The 18,846-nt window shown below is 45.8% G+C and overlaps 1 protein-coding gene across 1 annotated transcript in view; it reads left to right on the top strand.

The window, feature by feature from the left end:
• PDE1C (phosphodiesterase 1C) overlaps positions 1 to 18,846 on the top strand; it is a gene marked incomplete at its 3' end in the record, with an annotated part of 555,036 nt that overhangs the window by 181,543 nt on the left and 354,647 nt on the right. The window contains exon 3 of the mRNA XM_081971280.1: positions 106 to 277. Within this exon, the coding sequence (XP_081827406.1) occupies positions 106 to 277 (172 nt within the window). The remainder of the gene's footprint in view (positions 1 to 105; positions 278 to 18,846) is intronic.

An 18,846-nucleotide genomic window follows, 5' to 3' on the forward strand; every position in this document is an offset into this window, starting at 1 on the left:
CTAATCAGTCCAAGCCAATTTTACTAGTTGTCTTTTGTCCCAGAAATGATGAACTTTCATGTTGTATTTTTAACATTTGATTTGTTTTCTCTTTTACCTATCCAGGATCAAAATCTCAGAACTGCCTGTGGAATACCATTATTGGTGGGCTTACAGGAAACATCAAGGAGAAACAGAAACCAATGATCATCCATGATCCAAGGCCTCCTGAGGAAATCTTAGCAGATGAGCTGCCCCCAGTGGAAAGTTCTGAAGCATTAGTGAAAACTTCATTCAGGTTTGGTGGATAATACAGATGTACTTATCTTATCACAGAATTGCCTAATTTTCTGGGATAGCCAGAGTAGTAGAGGTTGCTCTCTAGAATCTTTCAAAAAGTGCTATTTAAGTAAGAGAGTAACTTTACTCGAAACCATTATGAAGACGTTAAACCTGACAGTTTTGTTGAAGGAAAAAATAAGCAATCAAGTAAGAATATTCAGAAAGAAATGAGAGAGTATTGTGAACTCTGATCTCAAAGCAATTTTAAAAGAATACTGTCAAATTTATTATGTTTTCTATGGCTTCTTCTTTTTTATCACTAGCTTTCTGGCTCAGAAATATCTAATATTTGAATAAAATGACTGGATAACCTAGTAGTTAGTGCTGGGTTTCAAATCTTAGCTGGTACTTACCTTACCAGCAGAAGTCTTTACTCAAAGACTTCTAATTTGTGTCAGTTAGTATGTGAGGTCACTAGGTGAATTCACCTAGTGACCTCACATACTAACTGACACAAATTAGAAGACTCATGCCACCTCAGAAGTTGTCTAAAAAAATAATAAGGACAATATACGATAAGTAGCAAACCACACGGATGGGACAGGAGAACCTGAAATTGATGAAATATTGCTATCAGAGTAGACTAATGAGAAAGGATCTAATCAGAGTATATGAAATGTATGAGAGAACTATGGATGGACAGAACAACTGCCTTACCAGCAAGGGTTCTTGGGCAAAGATCCTTACAGTTTTACCTGCCTACCCCAAGTAAGATAGTGAAATCATGTCAGTTTGGGACATTAACTGGAACAAATCATACTTGGACCAAATAAAAGAATTGGTGGACTGCTACCATAGCAGTAGATCTAATGACATTTAATGATATATGAAACATATTAAGGAGTTAAGGATCAGCAAAATACCTACATCTACATTGAAAAATAGCTAGTTATCCAACATTTCAAAATAAAGAAGAGGAAGCTGCTCTCTCAATTTGAGATAGATCAACTATACATGCATCCCAATCTTAAGACTTGGAAGAACAACTGGATGTGTAGCCCACACCTGGATCTACAGTGAGAAAATTGGGCTATCATTCAGACTGCAGAAGTATGGCTGAATGGTAGTCAGGAGAGGGAAGGTAGTTAAGACTAATAACCATTGGACCACATATGGACAGATAGACAAGCTGCAAGTATCTTGGTATTCTACAGCCACATGAAAATCATAATGAGGAGGGAAGGAAGAAATGCACCCGCTTGGCATGGGCTTTGCATGGGAAGTTTATGAGCCACATGGAGAGGGCAAGAGAGTTAGAGGGGTGGGTGGCAGGGCTGTTGGGTTTCCTTCGCTGGACTTCTTCTGCATGACCACCGGGTGACCCATGATGGGTTGGGCAGAACTCATCACTTCTCCGGAGCTCCACCAACCTTTGGGGGCAAGTTTCCTCCCCCACTTCTCTCACCTAGAGGTAGTGGAGGGTGATCAAGGGGCTGCACCACCTGAACTCTGTCTCCAAGTCACTGCAACCATCCAACATGGGTCTGAAGGAGACCCGGGTGCAAAATGTGACACATTTAAACACATGCAAAAAAATCAGAATCATCTCCTTTTTCCTCACCCATGCCCCCCACCCACCCCTCATTACCCCTACCTTTCGGATTTGGTGAACTTCCGAAAAGCCTGCTGTCTCCTGTTATGCATGCATATAAGTAGTTGGGGAGGCCTAATCTTTTTTTATTTTAGCGTATGCGCTGAAAACCCAATTGGCCATGTCGTATTTTTGGTGGAAAACACGGTATATTGCCTAGTCTGCCATCTCATGATTATGATGCTTTGTATATAAATTAGGTGATTGGATTAATAACTGATTTATTTTATGGAAAAGAAAGAATAGAAAGAAAGAATAAGTCCATTGCATTCAGGGAGGAGCATCATACAGGTACTCCTCATTTAGCAATCACAATTGGGACTTTCAACTTGGTCATTATGAAAAATGTTCGCTAAGTAAAACCACAACTGTGCTTATGATTTTACTTCAGCTTTCCTTTGCTTTAAAGACCTGAGAAAGTAAAAAAAATGTAAGGATTAATTTAAATCTACTTTTTCATTACTAGTAACTACAAATGGACACTAAACAAGGCAGTCACTAAATGACACTACCTGTAATTCCATATAATCTGCTTTGTTTATTTTAAATTTGAGTGTTATGTTCTTTGTAGTATCTTTCCTGCAGTTTTCATATATTCTGACTGTAACATTCAATGAATTCTACCCTGAAGCAAAAATGTTATGAATGTTTTTTTTCTAATACAAAATTTTAAAGGTATGTATGTTTATAAGGATTCTGAACAACATATTCACTCCTAATTATCTACATTTCCTAAAAATGATATCCTTGTTTGAACTGTTTGATTTTTTAATTTATTCTTGATAATGAAAGGGCAAAGCCTCAACAATTAAACTGAAGCATCGGGATGGTCCAGAATTACATAACTTGCAAAAACTAGATCTATATATGTATACAGGCACCCTGTTATTCCCTTTTTGGGCAAGCAAAGTGTGAATAGTCCAGAAAAGAAGAAATAAATAATAGCCAAATAAATTAAAGGCATGCAATAAGAGAAAAGAAAATACAGCCTACATTGCACCATTCCATTCATTGTATCTTTCTAGCCTTGCAAATTATCCTTTTTTGTACCACTTCTATATAACAATTTATGCATTGTTTTTTGTTCTTTACATTTTTCCCCTCTCTCTTTCTCAGGATTTAATGAATTCTATCCAAACATAACTTTCTCTTTTTTTTCCTTCTCAACATGTTATTCTTCTTTTATATATATTTCAGATAGATCTTCATTAATTCTAAATTATCAAATCCCAACCATGACCTTTTGTACTGATCACTCACTTTTGTATTTATGTTCTCTTTTTGTTTCACCAGTCTTCTTCTTAGTAACCTGTTTCCATTGCATTCAGTTTATTTTGAATTTTTAGTTTTAACCTCACTGGTGCAAAATTATAACAGAAACGAAAAAAGAAAGAAAAAGAAAAAAAATAGTGTGTGCATGGAGTGATTGTGGTTGTATTTAAAAGTTTCACAGCCCAAGGATAGAAACTATCTTTAAACCTGTTTGTTTGGCTGGCTATACTTTGATGTCTTCTGCCTGATGGGAGAAGTGCAAAGAGACACTGACCAAGGTGTGAATCATCTCTGAGTATCTTCCTTACTCTGCTAAAGCAGCGAGATCTGGCGATGTCATCCAGTGGTGTCAGAGGGCAACCAATAGTTTCTTGTGCTGAATTGATCACTCTCTGTAGTGCCTTCCTGTCTGCAGCTGTTAAACCAACATACCTTACTGTAATACAATATGTGAGGACACTTTCTATGATGGACCGATAGAAAGAGGTCATCAGCCATTGTTCCACCTGATTTTTTCGCAGGACTCTAAGGAAATGAAGTTTCTGTTGGGCCTGTTCTCTGCTCTTGAAGTTTCCAAGAGTTGCCCTAATTAATTTACGAGCCCCCAGACAAGGTTAAAAAAAACACCATTCATTTATTAGGACTAACATCTTGCACGGACTTCTGTGTAGCTGAAACTAAATCACACTTAATAGCATCTGACCTTTACCCCTGTTCCCCCTCCCCTCTGGCTGAGGTCATCAATCACATTCTCCAACAGGATGTTATGGCAGGGTTCTGGACATGCGCATTCACATCCCAGTACAGAAATATGAGACTTTTACTCTGGCCAAAAGTATGCATGGTACTCCCACCCCTTCTCAAGTTGATAGTAGTCATGGAAACGCCTTAGGCATTGACATCCGGCTCCCCTCACTTCCTGAAAGCGACCTGTATAAAACAAAGCAATTTGAGTACAGGTGTATAACTTAGGAATGTGCCCCTCCCTCAGGCTTGCTTGGATTTTTTGCATGTAATTTTGCTATAAGGCGATCAGCCTTGATATTTCTACTTTTCACCCAAGATGCCTCTGATAAGGGGTAGTCCTTCCACTTGATTAAATATTGGAGTTGTCTCCTGTGCCACTTTGAATCAAGGATACACTGAACTTCATAATGGGTTTGGCCCTCTATGACCATAGGGCCCGAGGGCTCCCGGGGTAGTGGTCTCAGAGTGGATCCAATCACAGGTTTTAAGAGGCTGCTATGGAATGCTGGGTGTATCTTCCCCAACAATCGAGGCAGTTTCAATTGCACTGTGACTGGGTTGATGATCTTTACTATGGGGAATGGTCCCATAAACTTTGGCCCCAGTTTCTTGCTAGGCAGTTTTAATCTCAAATATTTTGTGGAGGGGTAAACCTTCTCTCCTACCCAGAATGGCCGTTGCGGAGCCCGGTGTTCGTCTGCCTGTTTCTTATAGGTTTGCGCCGCTTTAGTCAATGCCTTTTTGACATTTTCCCAGATTGCTTTCAGCATCGACATCCAGTCAGCCAAGCTGACTGAGGAGGGGGGATCCCTTGGATACTCAGGCATTGGGACGAAGTCCATACCACTAACTATTTTGAATGGTGTGAGTCCTGTGCTACTGTGGACAGCATTATTGTAAGCAACCTCAGCAAAAGATAAAAGGTCTGCCTAATTGGACTCCTGATAGTTCACGTAACACCTCAGGTACTGCTCTACCATGGCATTCAGTCTCTCTGCTGCCCCATTGGTGCTCAGATGAAAAGCTGAACTAAGACCCTGAGATGATCCAATGGACCGCAGGAACTCCCTCCAGAACCTAGCCATGAACTGGACCCCTCTGTCTGAGATAATTCTTCGAGATACTCCATGCAGTCGGTAGATATGCTTCACGAACAGTTTAGCTAGCTTGTGAGCTGAGGGTAGTCCGCTACAGGGTATGAAGTGTGCCTGTTTGGAGAACTGGTCTATTACAGTCCAAATCACTGTGATTCCCCCACTTTTTGGCAACTCTACTATAAAGTCCATTGCAATCTCCTCGCATGGCCTTGTTGGCTCTGCTACTGTTTGCAATAGTCCAGGGGCGTTTCCTGATTGTCTCTTCATTGTGGAGAAAATGGTACAACTTTTCACATAACTATCTACATCTTTCATCATGCCAGGCCACCAGAATTGCCTCCGGGCTATGTGTGAAGTCTTTAGGAACCCAAAGTGGCCTGCTGGTTTGGCATCATGACTCCTCTGGAGAACTAGGGTCCATAGGGATTCTGGGACATAGAGTTTTGTCCCCTTTCATGCAAGGTCATCTCTCTTTGTCAAGATGTGTTGGTTGGTTTGGAACCAGGGGTCTGCTAGCAGTTCAGTTTTGAGCCTTGTGGTTAGGTCGCTTGCAAGTTGGTCTTGCCGGTCACGGCATTGCCGTCTTGTGGTCACTTGGGCAGCAGTTTGGGTAGAGGGAATGATGGCATCCACTACGTGCTCCCGTTCGCATTTGTACTGAGGCATGCGGGAGAGGGCATCAACTAGAAAGTTCCTCCCGCCTGGAATGTGCTTTAAGACAAAACCAAAATGGTTGAAGTATTGAGTCCATTGGACTTGTTTGGGTGATAGTTTCTGTGGGGTGCCTCCAGATTTTTATGGTCGGTCCAGACTTTGAACGGTTTCTGGCTCCCTTCCAACAGGTGTCTCCAGGTTAGCAGTGCCCATCTCACTGTGAAAGCCTCCTTTTCCCATGCAGCCCATTATCTCTCTGGGTTTGTGAGCTTGCGGGAGGTGTAGGCACAGGGTTGTAAGTTTCCTTGGTTGTTTCTTTGGAGTAGCACCACTCCCACTGCCATATCGTCGATGTCTCCCTGGATCACGAAAGGTTGCTCGGGGTCAGGATGCTTCAGCACTGGCTCCTTTGCAAACATTTCTTTTAGTCTCTCGAATGCCTCTTGGCAGGTTAGGTCCCATGGTAGGGGTTGTCCCGGATGAGGTTTTGTTCTAGGCTCCCTGTCTTCAGGAGGTCTGTCAGGGGTTTGGCAGTCTTTACAAAGGAGGGGATGAATTGCCTGTGGAAGTTCGTGAACCCTAGGAAGCTATGTAGCTGTCTGTGGGTGAGAGGGGGATGCCAGCTTAGGATGGCTTGCACTTTCGCTGGGTTCATCTCTATTCCCTCATTTGACACTTGGCAACCCAGGTAGTCTACCCGTGCATGGTGAAATTCGCATTTTGATACCTTGACATACAGGTGGTTGCCAGAAGTTTCTCCAGTACCTGGCAGAACAGGGGTACATGGTCGTCCATGGTTTCCGTGTAGATAAGGATGTCATCTAGGTAGATGAGGACCCCCTTGTAGAGGTGCTCATGGAACACCTCGTTTATTAACTGCATGAAGACTGCTGGGGCCCCCTGCAGTCTGAAAGGCATCACTTTGAATTGAAAGCTCCCTAGGGGGCAGTTGAATGCTGTTTTCCACTCATCTCCCTCTCTGATTCGTACTTGGTAGTATTCTTCTCTGAGGTCTAGTTTGGTGAAGACTTTTCCCTTGGCCAGATGAGATAGCATATCCTTCATGAGGGGGAGGGGGTATAGGTTGTGTATGCACACCCCGTTTATCCCTCGAAAGTCCACACACAATCTCATGGTTCCATCTTTTTTTTCTTTAAAGAGGACTGGTGCCGCGACACGTGGCTTGGCTGGCTCAATGAACCCCCTTGCTAGGTTTTTGTCTATGTATTTCGGCATCTCTTGCATTTCCCGGGGCATCATGGCATACAGCTTGGGCTTGGGTAGTTTTGCCCCGGGGATGATTTCGATGGCACAATCTGTCTCCTGGTGGGGAGGCAGAACATCGCACTTGGCCTCGCTGAATACTTCTGTGAGGTCCTGATATTCTATTGGAATCAGTTCAGCCTCTGGAGTTTTGTTGGATGTGGTTGCCAGTTGTTCTGGTGGGTTTTCTTGGGGGGTTTCCAGTGTGGGTGGTGTTTCTGCTTGCTGGTGTGGGAGGGGCTGGGGGCCCCTTGATATCCTAAGTCTTCGAGTACCCCCTTGCCACCAGATGGTCGGTCCCCACTTGTCTAGCCAGGAAAGTCCCAGTATGACTGCATCTGTCATTTGGGGGGCTATTATGAATCAAATTACTTCCCAGTGATCCGCTAGTTCTAGCCTCACTGGTTCAGTTAGGTGGGTGGCTGTTGTGGCCCAGCAGGAGCCGTTGGAGTTGCCACCAGACTCCAACAGCAAGGGTCCCTCTGAGTCAGCTCAGGAGGATGTGGAGGACCCTGGACAGGGTTCTGACTCTGAGCAGGGTGCAGAGAGGCTGGTTGGCCACCAGGAGGCGCCTGAGGCATGGAGCAGTGGTGAAAGCCAAAGGAAGGGGGTTCCTGATGTCATGCCTTGGAGCAGTGGGGAGGAGTCACGGGACAGTGAGTCAGACATCAGCAGTGAGCTATTAGATGCTCGTTACCGGTGTGCTACCCGGCGTAAGGAGCAATTGAGCAATTACAGGAGGTAATTGCTCTCAGCTGCTGATAATTAGCTGCTGATAATTTATAGTCCTCTCCAGACTATAAAGGAACTGCTTGTGGACACACCCTTTGCAGGAATCAACTGATCATTGGAGTTGGAGAAGCTCAGATCTGTGTCGTACTTTGGCAGGCTGGATTGCTGCCAAAGGGTTTACCTGGATTGCTGCCAATCTGTTCCCTGGACCTTGGCAGGCAGGAGTGCTGCTAAAGTGATTATCTGGAGCTTGGTAGCTGGATTGCTGCCAAGGGGTGTCACTGTAGTTAGATTGCTGCCCAGAGTGCTATCTTGACCTTGGCAGGCTGGATTGCTGCCAAGGTGGAACCTGTATGTCAATAAACATCTTGAAGAGACTTTGTGTCAGAGTGACTTGGTATACAGAGCGGGGGGGGGGGGTCAGAACAGATTGATTCCTGCCCCAAACAAAACTCCATTAAGTTGCAATGGAGCACCTCCAGGCTGAGAATGCCCAGTTGGCTTAACAGATTGCTTTGCTGGCTGGTCATGTCTCTCTGCTCCAGGGGCTTGTTAACCCCCCCCCCCCGAGCCAAGGAGGAAATGCCCAGTGGCTACACCAGACAAGTTCGACAGCAAACAAGCGATGTTTGCAGCATTTTGGGGCCAATGCCAGCTGTTTATCAGCTTGAGAGCGGAGGACTTTCCCTCAGCTTGCTCTCAGGCACAGCAGCTCGGTGGGCTACTCCATTGCTCTCTCAGCCAAGCCCTCTGCTGGACGATTTCCAGGGTTTTTGTAACCATCTCAGGCTGATTTTTGAGGATCCCATTAAGGAGGAAACAGCCACCAGACTCCTTAAGTCTTTGCAACAGTGACTTGGCTCTTTGCAGGATTATGTCAGCGGATTCCGGCTGCTTAGTCAGGACTCAGCTTGGAATGAGTCAGCCCTCATGGACACTTTTCAGGATGTCCTGTCAGATGACCTGCAGGATGAGCTGGTGAGGGTGGACAGGCCACCGACATTCGACGCCTTGGTCCACTTGTGCCACCGGATGGACGCCCGGCTGCAGAGGCGGAGGCCTCGCTGCATGTCCCAGGAGACCAATAGGGTGCCGGTCCCTCAAGAGACTGTAGTTGCACAGGAGGAGTCCATGGAGTTGGGTGCCGCCAAACCCCGCTTGTTGCGCACGGAGATGGATAGACGGCGTGCAGGGGGATTGTGTTTCTACTGTGGGGATCCTAGACACTTGGCTGTGGTTTGCCCTGAAAAGGGTAGGGGGGCTGTGCGGCCAGCGGCCTCCCCTCAGCAACGTGGTGGGAAATGGGCGGGGCCCGATCTGAGGGAGTCCTTAGGTGTGGTGCAAGCCGAAGCCGAGGTGGAGGGGCCTCCACGGCACATGATTTTAGCAGCGCACATTCTCTTGTCGGGTAGTCTGCAGGGAATTCCGGCCCATGCCTTGGTCGATTCCGGGGCTACCACGAACTTTATGGATGTGGCGTTTGCTACCAAACACAATGTCCCTCTGTGTCCGGTGGACTCACCAATGCATGTGGAGACAATTGATGGTCAGGTGCTTCTGTCTGGGCCTATCAATGCCGCCACGCAGCCTTTGCGTCTGATCCTCGGGGAGCATGAGGAGGCCATCCAATTTTACGTGGCTTCGGGCCTGCATTTCCCCGTGGTGTTGGGCTTGGCTTGGCTGCGGGTGCACAACCCTCAGATCTCCTGATCGCAGAACCGGATCTCGTTCCCGTCCTTGCAATGTGTCGACCACACCGGTCAGGTTTATGTGGCCCAGGTGCCCAGGTTGGCCGAGGTGACAGTGCCGCTGGATTTAGCGGAGTTCGCAGATCAGGGACGTGCGGTCAGGGGAGGCAGGGGAGGCAGAGCCTCACCTCTCATCATGAAATAATAATAATAATAATAATAATAATAATAATAATAATAATAATAATAATAATAATAAAAAATATTTATTTCTTAGCCGCACCCTCTCCCGAAGGACTCAGGGCGGCGTACAATAAAACATTGGAAATAAATATATAGACAAACATACATATAACAAAAACGTATACCAAAACATATACATATACAAGGAGGAGGTGAGCTGATGAGTAAAACAATTAAAACACAATGTTTAAAAACCCCTAAATAATTGAATACAATTAAAATACCCCAAATAAAAAAACCCGTCAGGAGCGATATAGTTGGATCAAAGTTGAGCCAGGCCAGCTACTTGAAATAGGTGGGTCTTGAGCTTTGCACGAAAGGAGCAGAGGTCAGAGGTATTCCTAATATCCGGGGGGAGGTCATTCCACAGGGCTGGGCCCGCCACAGAGAAGGCTCTACTCCTAGGCGCCGCCCCCCGGCACTGCCTGGTGGACGGCACCTGGAGGAGACCCTCTCTGTGCGAGCGGATTGGTCGCAGGGATGTATGAGGCAGAATACGATCCCGCAAGTAACTAGGTCCTGAGCCACGGAGCGCTTTGAAGATCGTTATCAAAACCTTGAAACGCACCCGATAGACCACAGGAAGCCAGTGCAGCTCGCGCAGGAACGGTGTCACATGGGAGTACCTAGTACTCCCCATAATTACCCGCGCGGCTGCGGTCTGGACCAACTGTAGCCTCCAGGTGCATTTCAAGGGAAGCCCCATGTAGAGAGCGTTACAGTAGTCCAAGCGAGACGTCACCAGCGCATGAGTGACTGTGTGTAAGGCGTCCTGGTCCAGTAGGGGGCGCAATTGGCGCACCAGGTGAACCTGGTGGAATGCCCCCCTTGCCACGGCTGTCACATGGTCATCCATGGACAGCCGGGCATCCAGGAGGACGCCCAAATTGCGCGCCCGCTCCACGGGGGCGAGTTGGATGCCCCCGATGGCCAATGATGGAATTAATTGGCTGAACCGGGGAGCTGGTACCCACAGCCACTCCGTCTTGGAGGGGTTGAGTTTGAGTCGGTTGTCATCCACCCAGACCCGTACTTCTTCCACACACCGGAACATCACTTCGACGGCCTCGTTGGGGTGGTTCGGGGTGGAAAAGTACAGCTGAGTATCATCAGCGTACAGATGGTATCCCACCCCGAAACCACGGATGATCTCACCCAGCCGCTTCATATATGTGTTGAACAGGAGTGGCGAGAGGACCGACCCCTGTGGTACCCCACAAGTAAGGGGGCGTAGGGTCGACCTCTCCTCCCCTGCCAACACACGCTGCGTCCGGCCAGAAAGGTAGGAGCCGAACCACCGCAAAACGGTGCCCCGGACCCCCAACCCCTCCAGCCGGCGCAGCAGGATACCATGGTCGATGGTATCAAAAGCCGCCGAGAGGTCTAATAGGACCAGGATAGAGGAGCAACCTCTATCTCTGGCCCTCCAGAGATCATCCACCAACGCGACCAAGGCCGTCTCCGTGCTGTGACCGGGGCGGAAGCCGGACTGGCACGGGTCTAGATAATCATTTTCCTCCAGATGTCGTGGAAACTGGTAAGCCACCACACTCTCTACAACCTATATTATAATAATAATATATGTTTCCTCGCATTCTTTTTACACGGCTCCCTCTAAGCACCAGTAAGGAGAAGAACCTTTGGAGAGTGAAGAGGAAGAGGAGGGAGGAGGAGGAGCGCGCGCGGGGTGGTGCCAGCTGGGCAACCGGCGGAGGCAGGAGGGTTCTCGGAAGCGCCAATAACCTTCCTGCCTCCGCTGTACTTTGCGTGCTCCTCGCGACTGCAATAGACGTCCAGAAGTGGCAGGGGCTGTTGGGCTGGAACCCCAAACCCCATTAGCCACAAAAGCTGCTTCTGGATGTATATTGCAGTCGCGAGGAGCGCACGAAGTCCAGCAGAGGCAGGAAGGTTTTCGTCGTTCCCCAGTCACTTTTGTGGCTTCGTCATCAAGACGAAGTCCGGGAGCACCGACAACATTTCTGCCTCCACTGGACTTCGTCTTGATGATGTCGCTGCAGCTGCCATGCGCGGACGGACAGAGGTAGCCAGAGTGGTGCCGAGGCAGTCCGGCGGACGAGCGACCGAGGATCAGGCTGCCTGATCCTCCATCGCTCGCTCGCTCGCTCGCTCGCTCTTTTGTCCGCCCAGACCCCTCAGCGCCATTCTGGTTACCTCCGTCCGGCCGCGCCCAGCAACTGCGATGATGTCATCAAGACAAAGTGACTTGGAGGCGAAGTGCTTTTCAGTGCTTTTCTGTGCGTCTGGCGTTTAGGTAGATAGCCAGATGTCCTAAAGGCCAGACGCACAGAAAAGCACTGAACCACAGTCCTGAAACTGGGGATCAGAGCAAAAAAACTGGCTGACCCGATCTGGTTCAAGCAGGTCGATGGGTCTCTAATGGGAGGAGCCTATGCCACCTGTTCTGACCCCCCTGCTTGATCAAGCACCTTGTGCAGCCTGAGTCTATTAGGCTTGAAAATCCCCGTTTCCTGTTTTTGGGGCTGTGAGGCATGTTGGGAAAAGGAAGGGGTGAATTGATTCATTCACCATTGTGTCATTTTCTCCCTCGTCCTCACTGTCATATGATTCGGGCAACTGGTTGTCGCTGCTTGGGGTTCCATCACTTTCGCCTGATGGGAAAGGGGCCTTTGCAGCCTGGAGGGCTTTCCCAGACATTTTGGTGGTCCGTTTGGACCCTCGTTCTGGTCATGCTCTGGGCCAGTGGGTCTGGCCTTGGTTTTGGGGCTGGGGTTGGGCATGCAGCTGCCATGTGGTCCATTCTCCCACATCTCTAGCATTTCAGCGGACTTCGAGGGAGGGCTGGTCTCAGAGCCTGCTGTGGTGCTGTGGTTCCCTGCCGGCTGGGTGGTTTCAGGTCAGTTTGACCTCTCTCTTGTGTGTCCGGTTGCTTTGTCATGTCATTGGTGCGCAGCCCGCTGTCGACTTTTGTTGCTACTCGGAACCACTCAGAGAGTTGATTTGGGATGTCGCAGTATGCAGTTACTTGGGCAATTTGCTTGTCCAGGCTTGTTCTGAAAAAATGCACCAGCAGCCTCTATGGTAACGAGGGTAGCCTTTCTATAACCCTCCTAAATTCATGGATGTGCTCTTTGATCGAGTGGCCCCTCTGCTTTAGGTTGCTAAAGGTTTAGAAGTTCCTCTTCTGCATATGGGTCCTCCTCCTCCACCTCCTCAAACCTGGCCTCTAGCAGTTGCAGGAAGTCATCTATGTCTTGCAGTTGGGGGGCTCTCCTCTTGTGGAGGGCTGCTAGCCATTCCCTTGCTTCTCCCTCTAGTCCCTCTGTGATGGCATTCACCATGGCCTTGGGGGATGGGTAGAGGTGCCCATAGCATTCTAGGTGGATATCAGCTGAATCAAGGAATAGAGCTAGCTGGTCTGAGTCTCAGTCAAACTGAATTGGGATGGGTCATCCAGCCCTAATCCCCCAGCCTCTTGTCAGCCTTGGTATGCTTGCGCCTGATATGGCTGGTCCTCTCTTTCACCCCTAGTTCGGAGAGAGCGAGGGGTTTGCTTGCTCTTGGCAGCCTGCCTGCGGCATGGGAAAGGCACTGGTGTCCATTCTGGGCTCCTTCTCCTTCCATCGGGATGGGGAGGGGAGCTGCACTCCAGTCTGTATCTCTTCCCCTCAACAAGATCAGATGTCCCTCCCCTGATTTCCTCCCTCCATTGCTCTTTTCCATTCCCTCGGTATTCCATCTGGGGCTTTGGACTAGGGCAAGGGAATTTCCACCAGTACTTATCTTCTCTAGCTTCTGCTTCTGAGTTTTGCCGCATACCTCCAACTGCAATCAATCTCTTGCTGCCTGATTTTCCCTCCAAGCAACCCAAACAGTGGGGGAGGGGGTGCTTGGAGGGCCCTGGCTTCGGGAAACCTGGAAAAAAATATTTTAAAAGTCAGTTTCAGCTATCTGTGAAGTTTCCAAGAGTTGCCCTAATTAATTTACGAGCCCCCAGACAAGGTTAAATAAAAAACCCATTCATTTATTAGGACTAACATCTTGGCACGGACTTCTGTGTAGCTGAAACTAAATCACACTTAATGGCATCTGACCTTTACCCCTGTTCCCCCTCCCCTCTGGCTGAGGTCATCAATCACATTCTCCAACAGGTCATTATGGCAGGGTTCTGGACATGTGCATTCACATCCCAGTACAGAAATATGAGACTTTTACTCTGGCCAAAAGTATGCAAGAAATCCCCCCCCCCTTCTCAAGTTGATAGTTGTCATGGAATTAGGCGTTGACATTTCCAATCACCAGAGACGTATTGCTTTTCCAGGTGAGATCTTGACTAATAAGCACTCCCAAGAATTTAAAAGAGGAAACCCTCTCCACACAGCCACCCTCGATATACAATAGGGCAGGTTCCTCTCTGTGCTTCTAGAAATCTAGCACCATCTCCTTTGTCTTACTAGTATTTAGATTTAAGTTGTTTCTTGAGCACCATGTGGATACCTTCTGGACTTCTTCCCTGTATGCTGATTTGTCCCCTCCAGTTATGAGACCCAGCACTGTTGTGTCATCTGCAAACTTTATTATGATGTTGGATGGATCAGTGGATATGCAGTCATGTATACAGCGAGTACAGGTATGGGCTGAACACACAGCCCTGAAGGGAGCCTGTGCTGAGCTTCAGCGTGGAAGATGTAAAGGACCCAACCCTTACTGTTTGTGGACGATCCAGCAGGAAGTCTTTGATCCATTCACAAGTGAGGGGAGGGAAATTCAGGTCAGTCAACTTTTCAATGATTTTCATTATTGCTTCTTTTGACTAACACTCATTTCTCATAATAACCAGCAAACTACCTACTAGTCATTGATCAAAATAAAGATTGACTGACTGCTATTCACTTTCTTTCTATTCACATTTGTACATCTTAAAATTTCTTTTCCAATTTCAAGTCTTTTGTAAACATCCTATAAGGACACACATTTATCTACTATATTTTGGTCTTAAGTTATATTTTTCACCTTCTGTCTTTGGTAACAAATCTTGCATGTCTCTGTCAAGATAATCTTGTTTATATCCTACATGATGTGATTAGACATATGCTTGAATTAAGTATCTCAAACAAGCATATCTTTCTAAGTAAATACACATTCTTATTCATTCTTAGATCTCCAAATCTCCCACTTTTTCTATACTATTGGGATCTCATGCATACCCATGCATTCATATCTTCTAACAAAATGATTCCCCTATCCAATCACATTTCTTTACACTATACATTTATTCCCAATTCTTGTTTCTTTTTTTTCTTTTAGTACCATTCACTAGTATTTAACATGCAGCTATCATTAGCCTTGCTTTCATATCAGAGGTGGTTTTCAGCCAGTTCTGACTGGTTCTGGCAAACTGGTAGAGGAACCTTTGAGTAGTTCGGAGAACCAGCAAATACCTCCTCTGGCTGGCTCTGCCCCTGATCTATGCACTGCCTCCTAACTGATCAGCTAGAAGGGAAAAAAATCAGGGCTCACTTTTCATGCCCACTAAACTATGTCTACAGAACATAGTAAATTTTTTTGAATCCCACCTCTGTTTCATATGCATCAACAACAATATAGATAAACATATATACCCCTCTGGGTATATATGCTAGAAGGAAAAAAAACCAGGGCTCACTTTTCATGCCCACTAAACTATGTCTACGGAACCAGTAGTAAAAATTTTTGAATCCCACCTCTGTTTCATATGCATCAACAACAATAAAAATAAACATATATACCCCTCTTACTTGTAGATAATTTCATTAACAAATAATTATAAATAAATAAATAATCTTCACTCATACATCAACTCCATTCCATAAAATTAGACATTTTATTCAAATCTAAACATTCTTTCCCCCCTTTTTTAGTTCCACAAAGAAAGCTACTTTTTGTTTGTTTATTTCATCATATTACTTATCCTTTACTCTTCTTCAATTTCAGATTGTAAACTTCCATATGCAATAATCAACCTTAGATGAATGCTTCACTACAATCGGATTAAGACTCTTACAATCTCATTAGTACAGTGAGAAAGTGAGAGATCTACCTTAGCCAAATCAATTTTCTTCTCCATTTTAAGGCATTAAGCAACCAGATTTAATCAAATGCAGTTGTAGCATTTCCTGCTAGTGGTTAGGTTTGGCACACTTTGGATAGATAGCACAAGCATGACCAAAGTCTATTTTTGCCCAAGCAGGCTCATTGTTGCATGCAAGCTAGGATCTAGAGCAGTGATGGCGAACCTATGGCACCCGTGCCACAGGTGGCACACAGAACCATTTGTCAGGGCACGCGAGGCACTGCCCTGTCAGCTGGCCAGCGCGCATGTGCACGCTGGCCAGCTGAGTTCACCCTTTTTAAAGCCATTTTTCACCCTCCCAAGGCTCCAGAGGTTTTATAGGAACCTGGGGAGGGCAAAAAGAGCCTCCTCCGCCCCGCCCGGAGGTCCTCCTGAGGCTTCATGAGCTTCTCTGAAGCCTTCAGAGTGCTCAAAATGATCCTCCAAGCAAACAGGAAGTGACTTCCGGTTTGCTCGGAGGGTCGTTTTGAGCACTCCAAAGGCTTCAGGGACTGTCCAGAGGCTTCCCTGACGCCTCCGGAGGGCATCTGGGGGGCGCGGGGGAGGCTGTTTTCGCCCTCCCCAGGCTCCTATAAAGCCTCTGGAGCCTGGGGAGGACGAAAAAAGCATGTAAAAATGGGGGGGGAAGCATCTGTACTGCGCACTGGGGGGCACTGGGGGGGTCACGCATTGCATTATGGGTGCGGCATGCCCACACATGACCCCCCTGCTCTCCCCCCACTTATGGCACGCGAACCAAAAAAGGTTCACCATCGCTGATCTAGAGATTAACAATCTAGAGATTATTTTACAAGGCAACATACTGTTGTCTGCATCTTATCAGAGAGGACATACGTATAGTATGCTAATATGTTAGATCAAATCTTCAAAATTGATGAGACATTTCCAGTCAGCAGGCTATGAGAGGTAAGAAAATGTTATAGGATGTTCTTTGTTATCTCCTGAGAAAGGAACATCCAAGTTCAGTCCAAATTTGATCCATTTTTGGAACTAGAAAGAAACATTCTTGTCTTCCAAGACTCCCAGGATTTTACTGGTGCAGGCTTTTTTCTTTTTAATTGATTATTTATTATCTGTGGGGCATAATGGTTAGAATATTATGCTTGTACCAGGGAGATGATGTAACAGGGATGTGGTGGCTCAGTTGCTAGGTGAGCTTGTGATCAGAAGGTTGGTAGTTCAGCAATTTGAATCTCTAGTGCCGCAAAATGGAGTGAGCTCCCATTACTTGTCCTAGCTTCTGCCAACCTAGAAGTTCGAAAGCATGTAAAAATGCAAGTAGAAAAATAGGGGCCACCTTTGGTGGGAAGGTAACTGTTCTGTGTGCCTTCGGTGTTTAGACATGCTGGCCACATGACCACAGAGATGTCTTCAGACAGTGCTGGCTCTTTGGCTTTGAAACGGAGATGAGCACCGCTCCCTAGAGTCAGGAATGACTAGCACATATGTGCTAGGGGAAACCTTTAGCTTTAGCTTTACCAGGGAGATATGAATTCAGATATGTACTTGTCCATTAAGTTTCTAGCTTGTCAATTTCATAAGATTTGTATAAAAGGAAATGGAGTAGTGGAAGATTACTTTTACTCCAATACCAAAAGATACTTTTAACTACAAATTATTGTCTTATGCTAGGATAGACTTGCCATCATCCAGCCCATCCATAATAATTAAGATACTGGGGAGGAAGTGGGGCTGGCATCGCGGTGATACGATGCACAATCTTGAAGCTCCAAGATCACAGTCGATATCTCTGCTGCTGGATGGTCCTTTTGGACCTAAATCGCTGACAGAGAAGGGCACATCCTGTTGATCTCAGGAACATCGAAAAGTCCTTGATAGATTCAGGAGAATCCCTTTTTTCTGGTGGCAGAGAGGCAGCCATTAAAGCCGCTGAAGTTGGGACAGTTCCGGAACGGAAGAAAAGCTGGAGAGAAAGTGTCTCAATTTGGTGAGATAATTCTTATTCATTGCTACTTGAGAGAACACCCTAAAAGACTAAAAGTAAAAGTAAAATTGAAGACAGAAGAGTTTAAGTGGCGAGATTAAGCCTGAGTCAAACTTAGTGGTTTTTTAAAACTCTTTTTATTGCTGGAACTTTTACAAATGCTTTTTTAATTTTTAAACTGGACTGTTTTTTTTCCCTTCTTCCTTCCTTTTTCAAATACTTACTTAAATTTTTCATTGTCTAAGACTTTCTTTCTTTTTATTTGTTTAATGCCTTATCGTATTTTTTAAAAATGCCTTTTTTCTTTTTCTTTTGAATATAAGGTGGGAAGTGAAAGTAGAGGAAAATAAGTAACACTGCCACCCAGATGCTTAGAAACATTGTTTTCTTTTTCTCATCTGTGTATTTGATAACTTTGAGAAAAGAGCTGGTGTTTCATTTTAAGGACTCTAAGCCTGTTTATTGCTAATGATAGTGGGATGAGCATGGAAGATTGTTTGTACAGGTGCCCCTCTGGGATACTATCAGTACTTGGAGTCTGGAGTTGAAAGAAAGCTTGGAGTTGAAAGAAGGAAGATGGTAGTGACCTTGGAAATAGAATTGTTAATCTTGCTTGGAACCTAACAAAAGAGCCTTGGATTCTATAGGGGCAGTGTTTTCTTTTTTTCCCTCTTCTTTTTTTTTGACAGAAAGCTTATCTTTTTCTTTTTTCTTTTTGTTTTTTCTTTGGTGTTACTTCTCTACTTTCCCCCTCACTTAACTATTCCCAGCTGGACTGAGGCTTTTGGGAGAAAAAGCTTGTTTTTTTTAAAGAAGGTATATTTCATTTCTGTTTTCTTTTGGTTGCATTAACAGATATATACTTTTTTCTTTTTTGCTGGAGATTATCATTCTACTTTACTTAATTGGATTAAGGTATACAAGAGCCTGAAGGTTTTCTTTCTTTCTTTTCTTTTTATGGCTATTTGGGATTATATTTGCCCTCCATATAGGCGGATTAAGGTATAGAAGAATCTGAAGACCTTGTATCGCTCAGCTATTATATAGTATATCAATTGTTTGGAAATGAGTAAAAAGATAACGGCCATTGGCTCTTCAATACCAACTTCTTCCTCTTCACCAGCTGGAGGACAAAGATCAATACAGATGATATTGCAGCAGGAAAAAGAAAAGGAAGTAACATTGCAGATGATTATGCAAGA

The sequence above is a fragment of the Natrix helvetica genome (genome assembly GCF_964273705.1).
Source record: "Natrix helvetica genome assembly, chromosome: Z".
NCBI lineage: Eukaryota > Metazoa > Chordata > Lepidosauria > Squamata > Natricidae > Natrix > Natrix helvetica.